The sequence below is a fragment of the Euprymna scolopes genome, chromosome 14, assembly GCF_053919585.1.
Source record: "Euprymna scolopes isolate OS-2025 chromosome 14, ASM5391958v1, whole genome shotgun sequence".
NCBI lineage: Eukaryota > Metazoa > Mollusca > Cephalopoda > Sepiida > Sepiolidae > Euprymna > Euprymna scolopes.
In genome coordinates this window covers 44,981,367-45,003,572 of record NC_136495.1, presented here as the reverse complement: position 1 = coordinate 45,003,572, position 22,206 = coordinate 44,981,367, and the positions used below count along the sequence as shown (strand labels likewise).

General features: G+C 29.8%; 1 protein-coding gene and 1 pseudogene across 1 annotated transcript in view; one reads left to right on the top strand and one right to left on the bottom strand.

Annotated features, from left to right (window-relative positions):
- Window positions 1–6,366: 6,366 nt before the first annotated feature.
- On the top strand, window positions 6,367–6,484 carry LOC145293390 (5S ribosomal RNA; annotated as a pseudogene).
- A 4,040-nt stretch (window positions 6,485–10,524) lies between these two features.
- LOC145292966 (dehydrogenase/reductase SDR family member 12-like) overlaps window positions 10,525–22,206 on the bottom strand; it is a 54,060-nt gene continuing 42,378 nt past the window's right edge. Inside the window, exons 4-9 of the mRNA XM_080139196.1 lie at window positions 21,890–21,985; window positions 19,893–19,974; window positions 17,005–17,066; window positions 15,102–15,297; window positions 14,288–14,425; window positions 10,525–11,246 (exon numbers count right to left, since the gene is read on the bottom strand). Of these exons, the coding sequence (XP_079995322.1) occupies window positions 11,029–11,246; window positions 14,288–14,425; window positions 15,102–15,297; window positions 17,005–17,066; window positions 19,893–19,974; window positions 21,890–21,985 (792 nt within the window). The 3' untranslated portion in view covers window positions 10,525–11,028. The remainder of the gene's footprint in view (window positions 11,247–14,287; window positions 14,426–15,101; window positions 15,298–17,004; window positions 17,067–19,892; window positions 19,975–21,889; window positions 21,986–22,206) is intronic.

The following is a 22,206-nucleotide window of genomic DNA, read 5'->3' as shown; positions in this document are numbered from 1 at the left end:
ACATTAGATGCCACTACTGTTGCGTGAGTTGGTATTCTCATATTCTCCTCTTCACAAGTCTTTATGGCAGAGTGGGAGGTATCATGAAATATAACAATAATTATGGATTTAGGAGTTTAGATTTGTTTGCATAATGGTAATATATCTGGGGATTTTACATAGAGGAAATAAGTGCCAAGTTTGCTTTCCATGTGTGACATCACAATAAAATACAACTGTTGAAAGAACAGCCACTCTTAGCTCTACCTAAGAGTTAGAGCTTTTGTACTACCAGATAGAAACAGCAAGCAGAGAAAGATGATGGTTGCTAAGAGGTTAATGACAGGAATTGACAATCTGGGAGCAGCAAGTTCAAATCTAGTTCATCCCACAGAAACACTTGTTGGCAACTTTTACATGGTGCCTCCCGTAAGTACCCAATATCTATTTAGAAAGATATTAGGGAAGCAAATGCCAATAATAATCTCTGATACATTTGAAATGAATAACTAATGCTCAACAATAACAACAACAGCAGCCAAACAACCTTACTAGACCTGTACAATTAACCTATCAGAACAAGAGCAACCCAGGCTAGTCACTTGAAACTGTCACATGACACATGTTATCCAGAGAAAGAGAGTGAAAAGGTATTCATTGTCCTAGTCAGGAAACAAGGCCAAGCAGTTGGAGTCTTTGAAGTTTTTATATGATAATAGCTCTGTATCTGACTAATAGATAAAGAATATGTGCAAGCCAGAAAATTTACTCTTTAACCAATTGTAGGTTTGCAAAACGGATTTTTAATTCACATAACTAACTCTAGGAAAGGACGATTCCCCCACCCCATATATAACAGGCATTGTTAAAGGCAACAGAAAGCTTCTGTTTTGTAATACCTTTTTTGTTTTTTTCATATTATCTTTTTTGTTTATACATCAAAGGTATTGATGTGTGGTCCAAGCAATTTTTCTTCTTGTGTCAGTGGTTTTTATTAACTTTAACTTTTCGTGTACTCATCTACACATCTTCAGGAATTTGTGTGAGGCTCGGTTGGAGTTATGTGTAGATTTATTTAAATAGTAGTTGGGTTGCAAGCAAAGGTGGGAGTGAGGGTCAGTGGGTCTGCTGGCAGCAGTGGGGGGTTAGTATCATGGGGAACAGGAGAGCATGTCAGTTCTAGGGTTAGTGTTAGGTGTGTGGGGAGGCAGTTATCCAAGGCATTTAAGTGTGTTAGTACTATTTCAGAATGCGACCTGATTCAGAGTAGGTTTTTGCATTTCTATATAAATAACTTCAAGTATTTTTAGCTTCTAAACATTTGTTTCGTGGTGTAGTATTTTTGTGTTGTTGATTAAAATTACTCAGAAACTCAAGGGGTAGGGCAGTAATGTATTTTATATAAGTGTTGGAATATGGCACTAGATTCAACATTATGGCAGGTAAGGCGACGGGTTAATGTAGTAGTGGTATGTCCAACATAACTATTAGTTGCATTGTTATAGGAGTAACATTCTCGCAATAGATGACGTTGGTGTGTTCAAGTGGTTTTAGAGGAGGGGAGAGATTGTTCTTATTGTTGAGCACTCTAAGTTGAAATTAAAGTCAGTCACTTAAGCTCACATGCGCAGACCATGATGTTATACACATCAGATCACTTTTGCAGTCTTGACATTTACAGAAATATTAATTTCAACTGTATTGCTATGGTTAACATTGGCTGTGTGGTTTGTTCCTTGCTAATAGTCAGAGATGGTTTCGTGTCCGGGTTTGACTTGCTGTAATTGTAACTCCCTGTACTGATGATTCTTGAAAGTATCTGTAGATATTAGAAATAATTTTCGTAATATATATATATATATATATATATATATAAATTATACACATGTAGATAAAATAATTTATCTTTTTTTTAAATATTAATTTAAAGAAAAATGGCCAAAATATTAAGTTTGCCATCAACAATTACATTTTTCATCTTCAATTGAAATTAAAAAAATGAGTCCTCGCGTGAAAGCGCAGGACACAAAATGTTTTAAACAATAATAGAATAACAAAGACTTTCGCTGGCAAGGACTACTATTGACCGTAACCAGTTATACAGCCCTTTGGAAATTTTTATCTCTATTTTCTCGTCATGTACTGGCTATTTGTTAATGAAACCTATATAAAATATGTTCCTTATTAAATTTTAAAGATTTTCTATTCTGAAAGTTTAAAAAAAATTAATCTAAAAAAGTTGTTTTAAAGTTTTTGTTAAAACGAATTCAGATTTTCTCATTCAGACCTGTATTACAAAGAGGGGGTTGCAAAAAATGAGTTATGGTGTGAAGAGAAATACAAACTGAAACAGAATATTCAGGCCTGTAATAATACAAAGAGGGGGCTGCAAAAATGAGTAGTGGTCTGAGGAGAAAAACAAACTGAAATAGAGAGAAGGAGAGTTTTAAAACTCTCCTTCTCTCTTACATAATATAATAAATTAAATAAAATATAATCTTAAAAAGATATAATTTCATCCAAGGCATAAAAATTGTTAAACAAAATGTTTTTACTAAAGGCTTTAAAAATAAAGGTACAAGATTCAATTTGAAATTTTTTTATCTTCAAAGTGCACTTTTATAAATTTTACAAAGTAAGGTATAAAAATTTAATTTAAATTGAATCAAAAAATTACCTTGGATTTATTTTATGTAATGTACATTTTGTTGCACTTTAAAAATATTATCTTTCATCTAGCAATTAATGATATAGATATAAAATTTGCAATTATTTTTTTTAAGTGCAACAGAATGTACATTACATAAAATAAATCCAAGGTAATTTTTTGATTCAATTTAAATTAAATTTTTATACCTTACTTTGTGTAACGCCTCCCTCAAGGAGGTGGCTGGACTCTTATTTCTCTGGATTCTCGGCATGTGTCGTCCAGTCCCCTAAAATTTTTATACCTTACTTTATAAAATTTATAAAAGTGCACTTTGAAGATAAATTTCAAATTGAATCTTGTACCTTTATTTTTAAAGCCTATAGTAAAAACATTGTTTAACAATTTTCATGCCTTGGATGAAATGCTTTTCTAACTTGTATTAATATATCAATGTGTTAGATAAGAATGCAACCTTGTCACATCGCCTCTAAAAACGATTTTGTTTTATTAATGAGAAAATATACTAGATATGGTCATTTAGAAGCGGGGGCAAAGAGTTAAATCCAACCGTTTACTTCCATTGTTTTTGTTTTTTTACACAACAGCCTTAAAAAAGAAAAAAAAGGAAAGAAAGACACGGGTGTTGTAAAAGAATTTGAAACAGAACTTTTTGTTAATTTAGAGACACTATTTGACCATGACTTTTTCAACTGTTTATTGCGCCTCTTCATTGCTAATTTTTTAGGAAATGCCTCAAGTTTGCTCTTGCCTGCCAAGCCAGCAGGATATCTGATAAAACTTGCATATTTTCGCAAAAGACATTTTATTTTAAACTTGGCGCACCCAGATTGTCAGCCTGTGTCGTTAACCACTTAGCCATTCTTTTATCATCATCAGGGAGTTGACAGTGGTTGAGTAAGAATTCTTGAATTAGATGTAGAACAATTGAGATAGCAGGGTCACTTATTAGAGGGGGGGGTAAGGAAAACATGGGAGAAAGTGATAAGGATAGATTTTCATCCATCTGATTATGCCAAGTTCAACTATTATTTATCATAAGTTAAAAAAAAATTTCGAAATAAATTATCAATTTTCTAATGTTCTTTTTAAAATTAGAACAAAATATTTATTGAAGTTGTTTTAAGGAAAATCATGTTTAAAAATATATATTTGTTTGCTTTTCATAACCAAGGGAAGCGACTATGTATTAAGGAAGCCAGAATTTACTCCCTTGTCTTTAAAGCTGCTGTGCATTTCAACTGATTAATTTTTGATAATCTTCTCATATTTTAATTATATATATATATATATATATATATATAATTATATATATAAGAGAGAGAGAGAGAGAGAGAGATAGAGATAACTTTTATATTCATTCCTTTATTAAAACTTAGAGGCAGTAGAAACATGACCTCAGAGGAAAATTAAATCTGGCCAGTATCAGGAAATGTGTGTAGAACAGGAGACTTTGTTAGTTTTGTCAGCGAAAGGCCAAAGAAAACAGGAAGTAATAAAGATAGCTTTGAAGGAAAGGCTATAAACACTTGAGGATAAAAGTTAATTGAAAGTGATAGGTTGACAGTTGAATGATGATGAATACTATGAAAAGCTTGGAAATATCAAAATTCCACTCACTCAAAAGAACGGTCAGCCCAGAAATAGCAATTCTTCCACCTTTATTAGAAACGCCACTCATGAAATGTGAGGACTAAAGGACAACAGGGGGGGGGTTATGAGGCTGGCCACAGATTGGATAGTTTGGAAGTCAATTTCTAAAATCCAGCCAACACATCCCAGCATGTAAAACAGTGCTCAACTAAACTCCAATTTATACGACCCCCCCCCCTTGCCAAACTTTCACAAAAAAACACAACCACTACGATTTCCCCCACTTCTGTGCCTAAATCTAAACGCAGATTCCATGAACAAAGCTTCTTTCCCAGAACTGCCCACCTGTGGAACACTGTTCTGCTGGTCTGCTTCCCCGTTGAATACAACATGGTAACCTTCAAGTCCAATGTAAACAAGTTCTTGTTGAGTTGTCCCATAAACAATCAAATTCTCCCCAATTTATACCATTAACAATTACTACACTACAACCTTACATGCATTAACCCTTACCCTTGAGTGGCCTTCCGTGATTCCCAAGTAAAAAAAATATAAAAAACTGAATAAGAATAGATAAGTGCAAGTTTTGGGGTTAATAGATGTAGAACAGTTGAGGTTGCAGGGTTAGTTAAAGACTAAGTAAAACATGGAAGGAAATGATAAGGACGGACTTGAACGAAATATAGATAAATAAAAACCTAGTCAAAGATAGGTTAGTTTGGAAGTCAATTTTTTAAACCCATCAAAACATGTAAGCATGTAAAACAGACATTAAACTAATGATGACTACGACATGTAAGGAATTGTACACATTTTCTTTTTTTTTTTTTTCGTAATTCAATTAATTTTTATCACTTTGAAAAAAATCTTTTCATTCATTTTGTTGCTCTCAATCCATAATTCACTTATATATATATATATATATATATATATATATATATTTATTCTCCTAAATACATTGAATAAATTTGATTAGTTAAAATTTTAACTACTCATTTGTTTTTTCTTTGATCAGTTTGTGTTTCTGTGTAGCATCCAAAAACAGGGCTTCTTTCACCTGGAAATCATAGCATTAAGTCAGGCCCGGTCATTGGAGTTGTAACATTACAAAATGGCTTGTTTCACTTAATCTTATTAAGATTTAGCTTGTGCTTTTTCTCCAAAATTTTCATGACCGCCTCTGCTCTAAAGGAAAAATCGACTTTGAAACTTCTTGGTTTTTCTTTCTCATCAAATCTTTCTTAGAATTTGATGTTAGATCCATTGCTTTTTCTGCCTTTTGTACTGTCAGTTTTTTCTATCACTCTAAATATTTTCTCACACATGAGGCTATTCTCTATCTCTACAAATCTACTAGCATACTAATGGAGTTTTCTGCCTACTAGTTCGCTGACCATCGGTTTTCTACCTCAACTATTCAACACCATTGTTAAAGCAAAGGACTTTGTGCAGTTGTGGACAATTCCTTCAAACTAATGTCATTGTATTGAGATGACAAGCAAATCCAGGCAGGTTCTGTAGATGATTTAGAGATCCTTTCTAGACCTAATAATTTCACCTCAACCATTCAACATTTTAATAGCAAACATTTATCCCTTCTCTAAGCCTGATTACAGATGCATTTTGTTTTCTATGCATAATGCTGATAAAGCCTCCTTTTGACTATGCCATCCAAGCAATAAATCCATATTTAAAGCTTCAAAAACTAAACCTGTCCTCACTTGAGCAGCAGAGAGTATGAGGGGGACAGCATCATTGTGATGCTATGGACACGCCCTCTCCCACCTTCAGAGAGTTAGGAAGCGATTAAGAAAAAAAATTTAAAAAAAAAAAAAAAAGCTGTTGAAAACAATAGTTAGAAGGGATTCACAAAGGGATACAAAGGCAGTCAGAAATAGGATCAAGTTATTTTCTGTTTAGCTTACTGATCACTCGTAGACAAAAGACCAGAAATAGGATTTCCAATTTTGAATCAATAAATTTAGGAGTCAGAGTTAGTTTTACAAGTTTTTCAATTTGGGACAGTTAGTGACTGACATCCCTCAAAAGATATCAGAGATTGGAATAATAATAAAATAGGGTTAAAATAAATAATTTCATAAGTTAGAAGTAGCAAATTCTAAATAATATACGGCATAATCATGTTGACACACCAGTTCTCATTGAATCACCGCAGTTAAGCATCATTGAACCTGGTCAGTACTAAAATGGGTAACCATTTGGGAATTCCAGGTGCTGTATGTGCTCTCCAGTTATCTCGGCATTGTTTACAGTCATCTAGCACTTCTTGCCACTGAACTCAAGCAGTGCTAATACAGGAGAGGTATAGTTGAGGATTCCGCAACCCCTGCCTCACAATTACATGTACAGCTAACCTTACAGAGGGTATCCATTGTCTTTCCAGACTAAACAGACATTGAATTCTAACTTGTATAGTTAAATCTAGTTTTCTGTGCATTTTTTTAGATATCTGTATGTACTGAAATGGAAATATTCTTATATATAACTTATATAGTTTCTATGAAAACATTTGAGTTATCAATCTTGAATTGTTTGATTTTGCATGGGTTAATCTTGAAAATGAGATTTTAATTACTAATATTTCTTTTATCTTGGTTAATAAAATAATAAATACATAAAAAATTATATGAAAATTAAAAATCTAATGGAAAGCAGAATATGTGTTTTATAACAATTTGTTTTTGTCTGTTTCTTAGTTTCATAATTTTTTTTTGTAGAACTTCTGATTGGTTAATGGATCTATTTAGATTTTAAATTATTTTTATAACAAATATTTTAGAAATAGTATTTCCTAGAGTTTTGTCAGTTTCTTTTATTTTTAATTAGAACCTAAATATGAAATCTCACAAATATGAATATAACTTTTTCCTGAAATCAAATATAGTAGCTTATATCCTTATCTGCTTTGATTTCAATTTTTTCTTTGGTTTTATTTATTTATTTTTAAGTGTTATTCACACAAGGTTTCAATCAATGTAACCTTCAACCTTCAGGATCAATCAATGTAACCTTCGACCTCCATCTTGTTGAATTCAGGAATCTTTCTGTCTAACTTGAGCATCTTTCTGTCAAACTCAGGCATTTGCATAGAATTTCGAACAGAACCCTTTGATTCCATGAGAGTAGCATGACAAAAACAGTAGTCCAAATAATCTGAATAATTCAGACAGTAAATAGATGCAATATTTTATATCCGTCTTTTTTACATAACTTGTTGCATTTTGCCATTTTTTCTTTAATGAAATTGATTATCTATCAGAAATCCAGGGGTGTTTCTTGTACTCATTCTGTATATAATAATAGAAAACTTCTACATTCAATATTTCATAGTTTTATTGCTAAGAGAGATAAAAACATTGAAGGACCCAATTTGTCCTTTTATATTTTTGCCTTTCAACATGATATGTCCAATGTTCCTTTTTTGCACAATTAATAAGTACAACCAAAAAAAAAAAAAAAAATTTGTAGATTTTTCAAAGATAAATTTTCAATTATGTCAACCGTATAACACAAATTTAAGTTATATTCAGTTTTATATTGGTCAAAAATCATTGAGTAAATAATACGAAAACATTTTGATATAAAAAAACAAAAACATTATGCATTTACTTTGTATAAAAAGCTTTGTAAGAACGGCCATCTTGAAAAAAGTTGAAATATTATAGATTTTTTGATTGGCTAAATAAAACTTAAAATTATTTAACTTTATACTCATTTCTTTTATATATATATAAAAAGCATGTTAAATATTATTTGCCACATTCATATAATTATCATTTACAAATCATTTTTTTATTAGTCTTTTAGGAATGATTTTGGCTAAGGTATTCTACAATGTAACCACTTCTCAAAAATCTAGATTTTAAAGATTACAAAAAAATTCTTGAATTATAAAAGATTAAGTAGCAATATACAAGATTAGAAATCTTTTTTTTTATGAAGAAAAAAATGCATCCTGGTGGATTTTATTTTTTAATTCAAACTTATTTTTGAAAATTTTCATGTTTTGCACTATTACATTTTTTTTTTTTTTTTTTTTTTTCAAATATTGATTATTCTGACTACTGGTCTCATTATGTGTCATTTTCACATTTCGGTTGATATAACCTCTGATCTTCAAGTGTGTCTTGTTGAAAATAACACTCAAGATAAGAACAGTAGTCCAAATAATACAAATTATAAATCCTCATCTAAAAAATTCAAACAAAATAGAAATATGATAATGTTCAAATTATGTAGAGGCAAAAAACACAAGATAATGTAAGTCTTCTGGATCTTTATTGAAACAAATTTGATGATTTGTTCATTTTCTTAATTCATCTTAAAATTTTAATGAAGTATTTTATATGAAAAACAGAACTACTTGTAAACCTGAACAAAAAAAAAATTTGATTTGGGGGGGGGGGGGCAATTGATGCTTAATATTTATTAAACAGAAAATTTTAACTTTTAAAAATCTAGATTTTAGAAGGCGAAATATTGTGGTTCATACCTTAGCTAATGTTTTTATTTAATGTAAAGTTAAAAAGCGATAAAAAACAAAACAATGAATATTAGATTCATACACACATTAAAAATGCAACACACAAAGAAATTTGAGAGAAAATAAAATATATTTTTACTTGACCAAGATTTCCAAATCTACGAGATTTAATTTTTAAAATTTAAAAACAAAGCTGATTGAATTAACATTTTTTTTTTTATTAAGAAACAAACAGATCATATTGGAAATGTAAATGCTGAAATGTAATTAAATTTAAATAATGGTGCTTGTGCAATATAATTGGATTTCAAATAAAAACATTGTGTACTTATGTGTCCTGTCGAAATTAGTAAAAGTTCCAAAAATTACAAAAAAATGATTGAATAGAAAAATAATTACAAGTAAAAATAAAATGGATTGAATTATATATTTATTGTAATTGTTAATGAAGAGTTCTTAAAATTTATGGATGGTAATTGCAGTCTATGATTTTGACAGAATATTAAAATCTGTCATTTCAAAATAGCAGATCGCTAATGATTTTTTCTAAAACAGTCCTAGCAGATCTTTTAGTCAATCATTTGCAATAATTTTTAAAAGTTTTTTTTACTAATTTCAACATGGCACATAAGTATGTAATAGCATTTTTACCTAAATGCATTTTTTGAAATTGAATTTTACTGCACAAGCACCTAAATAACCTTTTTTGTATAAATACATCTTTTCTAAGTTGAAATTATTAAAATAAAAACAATTTGAATGAATTTATTTTTAATTTGATTTTTTCTTTTCACTTAAATTCAAAAGTAAAGATATTCATTAATATTTTTAAACACTGAAAATGTTTGTTTTACTGTAAATTCCAAAGCATTTTTTTTTTTAATTCTAAACTTTGAGAAAATAATTTTTTTAAGACAGGAAAAAAAAAAAATAAATAAATAAATAAATAATTAACAAAAAGGAAAACATTGCGTTTATGTTAAATCCATTTAAAACCAAAACAGAAACGTTTTTAGTTGAAACTATTCGATTTTTAATTCTAGAAATATATATTTTTTTTTAATTTCAAAAACCTCATTCCTTTAAACTAGAAAGTAATTTTTAAATTATTCTAACAAGTTTATTTTTCGAATATAACTTTTTTTTCATACTAAAATCTCTTTTTTTAATTTAAAAACAAAAATAAAATTTTTTTATATTTTAGGGAAAATGACACGATTTTACTTATATTTCGAAGTGGAGTGGAGTGGGGTGGATAAGATTTATTTAAAAAAAAAAAACAAAAAAACATTTCGCTTTGAATTCCAAAAACCTTTTTAAATTCTAAAAAATTATTTTCGAATTTTAAGTTTCTTTTTTATTCAAATATAATTCAGAAGGAATGTTTTAAGAATCAAAAAAGTCTTTGAATTAAAAAAAAAAAAAAAAAAAAATTAAGGGTGCTGATATAAAACTTTTTTTTTAACAATTTACTAAGTTATTAATTACTGCACATACGTACAAAGTTACATTGATTATAACATTTTATCGTCATTTAAAAACACTTTCAAAAAGAACAAATATTTATTTATAAAAAAACAAATGTCACCAATAAAGGGCTAATAAGAGCTGACCCAACAATTTTCACTGATTTGAGCTAAAATTGTGGTAATAGCTAAACTAAGAATAAATAGGAAGAATTAAAATCCAAAATTAAACATGAAAAAGAAGAAATGTATATTAATAGTATTTAAAAAAAAAAAAAAAAAAGGGAAATAAAGTCATTTCCCGCTCTTTCATATTTGCTCTTATTGATGAAATTCAATTTTATTACAACTAAACATTTGTCTTTCTTTAACATGTATTCAAAATTTTGTAACGCATGTAAAATATTTTGTTCTGTATTTTAACCCAATATCTTTTGTATTACTCGCACCCAAAAGACATTTATTAGTAACATGATCTCCAATAGCGTCACCACGGTAACAATCAATCTACAAAAAAAACAAAACAAAACGCACTCTTATTACCCAATTAGAAGGGAAAAACAGAAAATAGGGGGAGATAACTGCTATCTCGTTCACAATAAGGCTATATGTCCAAATTAGATTTTCAATCTTTTTAGCGTTAACCCCGACACAAATCAGCAGCATCGACTTCAATGCCTTCTTACTAGGAAAGAAGACCTGAAGGATTGCAACTTATTTTTCATAAATTGTCATTAGTATGAGGGTCCGTGGGAGAATGAGACACAAAGAGAGGGGGATCAAGATTTAGAAGATATGAAATCCAGGTTGATGCTCGCTTAAGGACTGTATTTTGGAGTAGAGGAGGAGCTGGAAGACGCATACTCCGCATCTTCTCCAGGTCCTGGGAGTCCTTGAGGAGCATCGCTGCCACTCTCGTTTGCTTTCTGCATATATTTTTTCATAAGGTCATCCAACTTGTTCATGAAAATAACTTCTTCCTCAGGAGTGCATTTTGTTCTGGCAAGAGGCAGATGAGTGGGACTTGGTTGCCGATCTAGAAAGAAAAAAAAAAGAAAAGAACACTTAATTTATTGACTATTGTAATAGAAAATACTACTCACACAAGTGGTTGCATATCTATTTGCCCTGTTAGGTGACAGGATCGAGGAAGGACAAAGACAAAAAAAATCTACTTATGCTTGTAGATAGATTCTTTATATACATGTGGCATTGAGGAGAATAATGAATGAAGAATGAATTGAAAAGGATAGGTGTCATATATATATAACATATATATATAATATATATATACATATATAAAATATACACATATATAATATATACACATATACATATATAATATATACATATATAATATATACATATATACATATATAATATATACATATATACATATATAATATATACATATATAATATATACATATATAATATATACATATATAATATATACATATATACATATATAATATATACATATATAATATATAATATATACATATATAATATATACATATATACATATATAATATATACATATATAATATATACATATATACATATATAATATATACATATATACATATATAATATATACATATATACATATATAATATATACATATATACATATATAATATATAATATATACATATATAATATATAATATATACATATATAATATATACATATATAATATATACATATATAATATATACATATATAATATATACATATATAATATATACATATATAATATATACATATATAATATATATAAAGTTTCATTTTTTGTCATGACCAATGTGAATTTCTCTAGACTTCTGTCTTCCATCAGCTTCTAGATCACAGTTGGCGTCCTTTTCAATTTGCTGTATGTATGTGTATGCTTATGCCGTGGAGTTCACAGCAATACATTTCTCACCAGCTCTTACTTGCTCCTCTGGCAGTGACTAGCAAATTTTAGACGTCACTTCCTGATAGTAGTAGATATGGCAGATAGGTTGCCATAAAGTTGCTGCTTCATGGGATGATCTTGCAAAGATATATTTAACACTGTGCATAGCATACACGTCTAGCTGTTTTCAAATCTTCTGATGAGTGTCCACATTGTAGCATTGTAAACAAGGACAGACTGTTACTGCTCTGAAGAATTGCCTTTTCAGTTTGTCAGTTAGCCTTGAAGTCCATACTACCGCAGCTTATCCAATGCAGCCTATTCTTCTGTAATGTGAATGTGGAACCTATGTTGCTGCCCAGTTATGTAAACTCAGTGACTTTTTTCAGTGTTGTTTCATCTCGATCTTAATTCATACTTAGGAATGAATAGGGATTAACATTTAATGCAAAAATAAGCACAAATTTAATCATATTCAACCATCAACTTCGCATAAAGCATTCATTCTGAGTCCATGTGCTATAACTCTTGTCTGCTGTTTTTAGAGGGCTAAACGGCCTAGTTGTTTAAAAAAAAAAATTCACAATTCTTTCTGCAATCTAACCCGATTTGCCATAAATTAAATTAGTTTTTGTTCTATCACCGTTCAATGACAAGCACAAATTGTCAATAATTGTCAATAATTGACACACTTCATTCTTGGCATTGTCCTAATTTGAGCTGTAATGGTAGATATTATTTTGAGAACTTCACAAATAAATATCTGCCACCCATGAAATCATTAAATTCATAATTCTTTCTGCAATTCAAACATATTTGCTAACAATAAACTTAAGTTTAACAGCTTTTCTTTTATTTAGTGTTAGGACGATTATTCGGAATTAAAAACATTGGAACTTTTAGGCGCATCAGAAATGGAAAAATTTGTACCTAATGCCATAAAACGATTCTTTTAATTGCTTTTTTATTTGATTTTGTTTAAGACAAAATCTTCCCCTGCTGGTAGCAATAATAAAATAAATATTTATTGATTCTAAACTTCCACTAAAACTAAAATCTATAGATCACCCCTTACAAGTATGTTTTTACAATTGAGAAAATATATGTACATTTAACAGATGTTTTTATGATAATCAAACAAAAAATAACTCTAAATATTTAGAGATTTATAAAGAATCAGAATCAAGAATTTAGTACAGAATCGGAAAAAATATTGAAATCATCCCATCTAGTTTTATCACTGTTCAATAATATGTTCGAAATGTGTGAAGACCATTCAGGATCAGATCACAATTATTTAAAATATATACAGGGAGACCTCCTACCCTCCCAAAAAAAGAAATCTCATGTAATTGTTAATAAAATTCACAGTTCTTTCTGCAACCCGAGAATATTTAGTACAATGGTAAGGATATCTGGAAAATTGTCAATTATTGACATTAGTTCTAAATATTGTTTTGGTCAGTTTGATCTTCAACCATCTTCATGCATGTTGGTTGTTGTCTTGGAAAAGAAAGGAGAAAAGTTACTGGCTCTGTAGATATTTTCGTATTCTTGGAGTTGGTCTCTGTTTTATGGCTGCAGTTTTGTATGTGTGAAAAAAATTGGTTGACAAAGGGAAGAAAACTTTGACAGGGGATTATTTCCCTTCCATCACCAAAGTTTTAAGGGTGTACAATTTTTCTTTTCCTACAATGAGGTTCCCAAATGTTATTAATTTCTAAGCTTGGTCTGCTTAGTATTTTTTCTTTTTTTAGCATATGTGCTGCTTCTATCAGTTGCCTGACTCTCCATCTTGCATCCCTGTCAATTATTTTGACCTCGTTCTATAAAGGGAAGGGTGTTCCTTTTTCTTTCCATATGTGATCAGCTAGTCCTGACTTTTCGACATTGACACAGTGGGGTAGAGGGGGGGGTCAAGATGAGAACAATAATCTGATCAAAACAAGTAATATAAACTCCTGACATACTGTTTTTATTTACACCATGACGACCTTCTCTCGCAATATTCTGGGATTGTTTTGGTAGATACTATAACTTCATATATAAGAATCTGGTGAGTAGCAGGGGCAGGGATTAAGAGTATAAAGACTATTTAGGATTTCATCTTTTACTGATAAGACGATCATCAAAGTGTTCCATCTGAAAATGATGAGTAGAAAAATGTGACAGGACTCACCTTGAAAAAATTGTCCGCTGACAAACTTCTTAGCTGCATCTGAAATTGACAACCATAGTGCGGTGTCTGCTCCTTGTTGAGGAGTGCGAAGGCGGTCCTTCATTTTAGCGTAAAATCCAGGCATAGCTTGTTCAACTCCTACAAATAAACAAAAACATGTATGGAGATAAAACGAAAGCAGTTGGAGAGCAAATACCAGCAGAGATATCCTGAAACCATTTTTTTTTAATATTTATAAAATACTTAGACGACCCAATCATTGTGGTTCTTTTGGTTGTTTTGTTTGATGGCAGATCCACCCTTTGCAGATTATTTAATGCTCAATACAGTAATTTTGAAAAAAAGGTTTCATGCTTCAAATCTTCAAATTTATTTATTCATGGCATATCAACTCTTTTTGGGTTCAGTCTTGTAATAGCTACAATTAATAGTAAATTGCTAACAGTTATTAAAAACTTATTTTCTACATAAAAAAAAAATACTTGATCAATTAATATTATTTTTGGAATATGCTATTTACATTCCGTGATGGGTATATACATCATAAAAAATTTCTGTACTTTTATTTTTTAATTAGCTTGTATTTTAGGACTTGTACCTACATGTTTTGTTTTTTTTTAAACCAAAGGACTCTAAACCGTTTTTACCAAAGGGGATAATTTAACATAAAATAATTTCTCAAAGGGAGATAATTTTAGTTGCTATACCATTAAAAACAAAACAGCCAACAATGAGCCTCTCCTTCCCCCATCACCTATGAAACTACATGAGGCTCATGAAAGGGTCCCACATCTGACAGAAGAAAATGTCTTACCAGGAGTATCAGCCCAACCTGGGTGCATTGAACAAAAGTAAATCTTAGGATGTTTTCTTGCATACTGTTCAATCATAATGACTTGTTGACGCTTGTTCTGGGCATAAGCCATGGTGCCATCATATTCTCCCAGATCACATTGCATATCGGCTGCATTTAATTTCTGTACCAGCATGCCACCAGAACTTACCATTACCTACAAAATAAATGTATCAGATGAAAGAGAGAGAAATAAGAAAAAAACATTTAAAAGAACTAATAAAAGCTTATTGGATTTATAGGTGTTTATTTAGAATTACACTTGATTAAAAAATGTCATATCCCAAAAATCACATTGATCAAGTTTTTTTCTTTTGTTAAGTTTTCAGACATTGTGTTGAACAAAGATGGTGGCGTAGTTCAAACCAGTAACCAAGATGGCGGCCAAGAATCAAATGCAGTCCGTGGCGTACTTGACGGCGAACTGATTGATTTCAAAATTCGACAATTTTTATAATTTTGAAACAATAAAATCAAATCTTTAGCAATTAAAAAGTTTCAATTATTTTGAACACTAACAAAATCTCTGTAGCTGAATTGAATTTTGGCAAAATTTAAAACATGGCGCCCAGCAAATCTTCTAGTCACCTGATGGTAAAATTTGATTTTCTTAAAAAAAATTAAAAAAAATTTTTTAAAAAAAATCAAAAAAAAAATCAAAGAATTAATTTATGAGATTTTTTAAATATGACATCTTCGTTCTGTGATGAGTATGTAATTATAAGGATTTTTCTGTAGTTTTTTTTATATAAAAATATAATTCTAAATAAGCACTGATTTTTAGTAAATTATCTCCCTTTATTTTCCTTTTTAAGTTCTGTTACTATTGTTGAGATGAGGTATCTCGTGCATATTTTGTTGGTTTTTATTTCAAATATTTTCTGTTTCTGCTGTTTGGCTTCTCTCTTCTGTAGAAAAGATATTACCAAATGAAAAAAAAAAATGATAAAGTCTATCCATAAAATAATAATTTTCCCCTTAAGTTTTACAATATTATTGAGATTATGTTACTTTTTTTTTTATTTACTTTTATTTATTTTATAGAAATTGCTTCAGTTAAAGCATGAGGCAAATTGGTGTAAGGAACTAACAAGAATGAAAGATCATTATTGCAAAGACAGGAGATGTTCATTGGCCTTAGTCTTGAAAAGACCAAGGTTATAGGTAGGAGAAACACATTCAACATAAAGAGTTTCGCAAGCTTGCAGTTTTGCAAATAAGCTGCTGGAATAAGAAGCTGTATTACAATGAGGCATCAAAACAATAATTGATGAAGACCACTAAACAAACAAGTCAACCGAGTTGGAAAAAGGAAGCAGAAAATAGATCAGACAATTCTATAGAATATATGCCATAGTAGCATTTATAAAAATGACTGAGACTAGCAACATCATGTCTGTGAAAGAGAGGTCTATATTTTACTGCGTTAATGAAACTAGTCTTATATTAAGGAAAGAATAATCAGGAGAAAGACTGAGTGAAAGAAATACAGAAACTTTCTATGATAAACAACTCAAGCAATCTATATTTATTTCTAAGAAAATATGTCTTCATGAATCTCTTGCAGAATAGTTTGAGGTCAAAATTCTAGAAACAAAAATCATAAAAAATTATTTTTTCAATTTCAAAGAAATCAGGCATTTGTCATTTGTGCTACTGGTAAGTCTTACAACTGGTGATAAATTGGAGGAATGCAAGATGGGTATACAGAGAGAAAATAAAAACAGATTTCAGCCAAATAGAAAAGGCAGAGGAGCTACAGCTAGAAAAATTGTTAGTGGAAATTCGCTATTTTACATTTCAAAAACCGGATTTCCACCAATTAATGATGCCTGCAAAGAAATGACAAAATTGCAAAACATACCACTCGAGGATCGGAACTTTCTGACAGCTTGGGTATCAGTAAAGTAGTTAATATATGAGGAGCTGAAATATTAAAAAAATAAAAGTAAAATTAAAAAAAAATTTAAAGAAAAACATTAATATTATGTAAAAAAAAAAAAAAAAAAAAAAATAGAAACGAAAAAATGTACAAACGTCTAAAGAAAAAGAACAATTCTATACTCACAATGATTATTACTATGGTTGCTATGCTGACTATGCATGCTACCACAACCAACGTGTAAACTGTTCATGCACCCAGCTGAAAGTTGTTATGAAACAAACAAACAAAAGAGTTGCAACTACTCTAGGTTTTCATATTACCTATGATTGAATAAAATGAAGCATGGCCAAAATATGTATGGCTGTGGGGTCACATATAATAGCGGGCGCACTATCTCTTTTTCTTACTGCTGCGACTAAAGACCAGATGTATAAAAAAAACATGTTACTGGGAAAGCTGAATAGAATGTGGTTATAAAGATGTCGAGAATCAGTTGTCCCAATTGATGTTCAGTGTTCATCTCAGGAGAAATGAAACTTTGATATTATCTTGTTGAATTTTTCAGATAAGGATTGATAATTTGTATTATTCAGACTACTGTTCTCATCATGAGTTATTTTCACAAAATTTCGGTTAGTGTGACCTCTGACCTTCAGGTGTATCCGGTCAAATGTTTAAGCTTTCTGTTGAATTCTGGAATCTGCACAGAATTTCTAACAGAACCCTTTCTTTAATCCATGGAGGTTACATGTTCTTTTATTATCAACCATGACCAGGTAGTAATTGTATTCTGAGTATCACTCACACTGAGGGAACTGAACACTGAACCCACAGAAGAGTTTTACTTAAAACTGAATTTTTGTAGCACTTTATCTGTTACGCCACAGGTTCTTGCAGGTCCCAATTCCGAATCAACAGAAAGCTTCAAGTTTAACAAGATACACTTTAAGAAGGTCAGAGGATACATCGGCCAAAACGTTGTGAAAATAACATTGAAGATGAGAACAGTAGTTCAAAGAATCCAAATAATCCAATAAATTAAACATTTGAAACCCTCAATCTTCCTGTCATTAATTTTGTCCTTCCTTGGTTATAGTCCCATTCAATGACAAACATACCTGGCTACATATTTGGATTGCATATGACATGCAAAATTGTCAATAACAGATACACTGTCACGATTTCGGTTGTAATGGCTACAGTTCTACAGTTCAGGAATTGTCTGGAGATTCTTTTGATAAACATTATCTTTGAGAGAATTTCAGATAAAGAACTGCCACATATGGAATTGTTAATGAAAGTCATAATCTTTTCTGGAATTCAACCATGTTTAATATAAATAAACACTAATTCAGGTCTGATTTGTTAAAGTTTCAGTTCAACAGCTTAACAGCCACTAGTTAGTACTCACTACTAATCATGGTTAACTATTCATTCTCATCTTCAAACAAGCGATGACAAATGATTATATGCTTTGATATTGCAACCCAAGCACTTGTTTACATTAGATGGGTCTGAGTAAATTATTCTTTTCACTATTAATAACAGTAGCAACATTTGCTTGTAATATCAGCACTAGTCCTTGTTTATTTTCCTCACAAATAACATAACACAAACGTGGTATCCAAAACAAAACTGACCCTTTAGCAAAAATATCTGAAGTTTTGGTTTCAGTTATAGATTAAAGAACTCAAGTTTATATATATATATATATATATATTTGTAGTAATCGACATACAGTCCTGTTTCGTTGTATCACAACTCATCAATGCCGCTAGACTAGCATCTCTCCCAAGCCAAGGATTGAACCTAGAACCGTCGTGTTGACAGTCGGCAGTTCCCCCACTCGACCATGAAATCGACGCCCGTAAATAACTCATCGGAATGTCTATTTTAATAGACACCCGGCACCACTTTTATAGTGATATATATATATATATATATATATATTACACACACCCATTTTATTTTTCTTCATAAGTTTTGATTTCGATTCAAGCAGATGCACCCAAGTCATACGGATACATTTTTTTACTTTTGAAATCATTACTTTATAATATATAAGAATCGATAGAAAATTGACTCAATAGATACAAAATCAGCATAAATTAAAATATCATATTTAAACATATTTTACAACCGGATCATGTTGGGCATCCTTGCTAACTTGGAAAAATACTTTTGCAGTTTTAACAAAAGAGCTACAATAACATCAGGTGTCACCATTTACACTGAACATCTACAGAATGCCACCATCAATATAGTATATATAAGAGTCTGCTGGGGAATTTCCACAGGTCCTGCTAGTTAAAAATTACATGAGGTTATTTTATATCTATATAAAGATCTGGGAGAAAAATTCCAGTGAACGTGAAGCCCATTTATGACCACACCTTTCTTACAGATAAGATGATCACCAAAGTGTCCCTGCATATAAGTCTATTTGTACCAGATATGTGGATGGATTGTAGGAAGAATTGCAAATTTTATTAATGTCCATAAGTGACATTTCTTAGGGAATAACCCTATGGTAACATAGTCAACTAATAGACAATGATAATAATATTAAATTATTTTTTTAAGAACAAGATACCCTCGTAGATTAAATAAACAGTTCGGTTCAAAATTCTATATAAGTTTCAGAGTTTGTAAAGATACACTGATGAAGGTCGGAGATTAAATTATCTGAAATGTTGTGAAAATAATAACCAAAATGAGAATAGTAGTTTAGTTAATACAAATTATCGATCCTTATCTAAAAAGCATTCTGAATCATAAAACAGATCTTAAAGAATAGACATGTTAACTATTGTGCTATAGCAAAGCATCCCATCCAATGAATTTACAGACAAAATGGCTTCACATACCAAGAGTGTTTGCAGCAAAACCTGCATCCAAGCCATCCAAGGTAACAGTTTTTACATTTAGCATGGCGCCGGCATTGTTAATCTGTGAAAATAAATAAAATGGTAAGCATCATTAGAAATTGATTTAATTTGTAGAAATTTTAGTTTTAATTTTATTATTTCCATGACCATCTTATTTAAATAAGGACTGTTTGTCTGTCTGTCACATTTTTTTTTTAAAAAACATAATACACTGCAGAATTTGTCTCATTTGGAATTATAAAAGATAATGACTATTTTTAGAAGTGAAAAATATTGCATTAATAGTAAATAATAAATTCTCAACAAATAAAATGAAGGTCATGACCGGAAATCAAAGTCTAACGCTTCAAATCTTCAGTGTGGTTCTATCAACTGACCTATTAGAACTTTCTTATAAAATAGAGCTTAAAACATTACCCTAGCAAAATAATTATAGCTTTGGCATGGCATCATAGATTTATGATTTACATTATGCTTCAAAAGATGAATTCAAACATGAGTGATTATAAAAATAAATGAACGGTTAAACATTATGAATAGCGTTGAAAATTATTTTAATAATTAAAGAAAATTTATAAGTATCCATATTTTTTTCTAATGATTTTAATCATTTAATTAAATATTTTATAATATTTGGTTTTCTAAACTTTTCAAATTTACCTTATGAAATGTTTTCAAAGATGTGATCAAACTCTTATTTAGAATACATTTTTTTTTATCTAAGCTAGTAAATATATACTTCTCTCAATTGCATTTCTTTGTTTTTTGAGGCTGGGAGGATTTTATAATTGTGAAAAAATACATACAATATGTAGTTAAAGCAATAAATTTTCTTTAATTATTGATTTGTTTGTGTGTTAAGGAAATCGATATGTTAATAGCTAGAACATTCAAATAATTTCAATAAGGATAAAAATTTTTACAGAATTTAAAGACACTATTGAAATTTCCTTTCAATTCCAACTGAAGTTACTAGGGGAAATTATAAGTTGGGTTAATAAAACAACTGAATTCTATTAAAATGTAAATTATCGAAATTCATTCTATTTCAAATAGATTTTCTTCATTTCATAAAACAAAAATAAAATTAAACAAAGAATATCTCATCTAAGAATGTATTTTAAAAAAATCTTACACACTTAAATGTTTATTTTTATTTTTAAGAATCAAAAATAAAAAACGAATCTGTTTTTATTTGGTAAATCTGTTTGCATTTTTAAAACTGCACAAAGCAAATGCAGTGTCAACATTTTTTTTTTTTTTCAAGAGTTTTAAATTTTCACCTAACTGCAAGAATTTTACAAAATAGAAGAAAAGATGAAAAGTAAGAAAAATATCCCTTATTATAAAATGACATCTTCAAAACATCAATAAACCATTTTTTTATACTTGCCTTCATATCACAAATCTAATTTTTACTTTTTTTTTTTTTTTCTTTTAAACAAAAATTGCGAAAATGAGTATATTTAGAAGTATAAGAAACCCTGAGTATGGGTAATGCCAGATGAATACTGCTAATAATAATAATGAGATAAAATAAAAATAGAGGAACATTTTAAATGTGTTTTTATATTCGTTGAAGAATTTAACACTTACTGAAACTTATTTAAATGTTCTGTTAACAAACATTAACTCACTCGCACACCATTTCAGTTCATTGCACTTTATAATTAAGATCCATACAAAATTTCAGCCAAATTGGTCTATTAGTTTCCAAGAAAACTTCAAAAGTAAATGTGGTATTGACTAATTCCTATTAATTCCTTCCGATGGACACCATAATACTTAGTTTGCTGCATTTTATCATAAAGGTCCACACACAATTTCAGCCAGATCAGCTCAATAGTTTCCGAAAAAAAAAAAAGTGGAATGAACAGATAGTCTAAGATATATAAGAAAAGAAAAAAGGAACAATAAAAGAGAAAAATTTAAAAGATAAAGAAAAGAAAAAGGATTTTATAACAGTAAATACTCACAAGAACATCTAATTTATGAGGTGATTCTGCAAAGTTTTTAGCCCATTTGTAAACTTCTGCTGGCTTTGATAAGTCTAGAGCATGGATAGTTATATTCTGTAAAGACAAAAAGAATATTTGTTATAGGTAGGTAACAAACATGGAGGTAGTGGAAAAGCAAAAAAAAAAAAAAAAAAAAAAAAATTTAAATAATAACAAGAAAAAATTAACTTAATGTTAGATTCAATATTCTGCCATAAATCAGAACTTTATCAAGAATGAAGTAACACAGTCAATATTTATACATGGGATACTGTGGTGGGAATAAGAAATCCAAA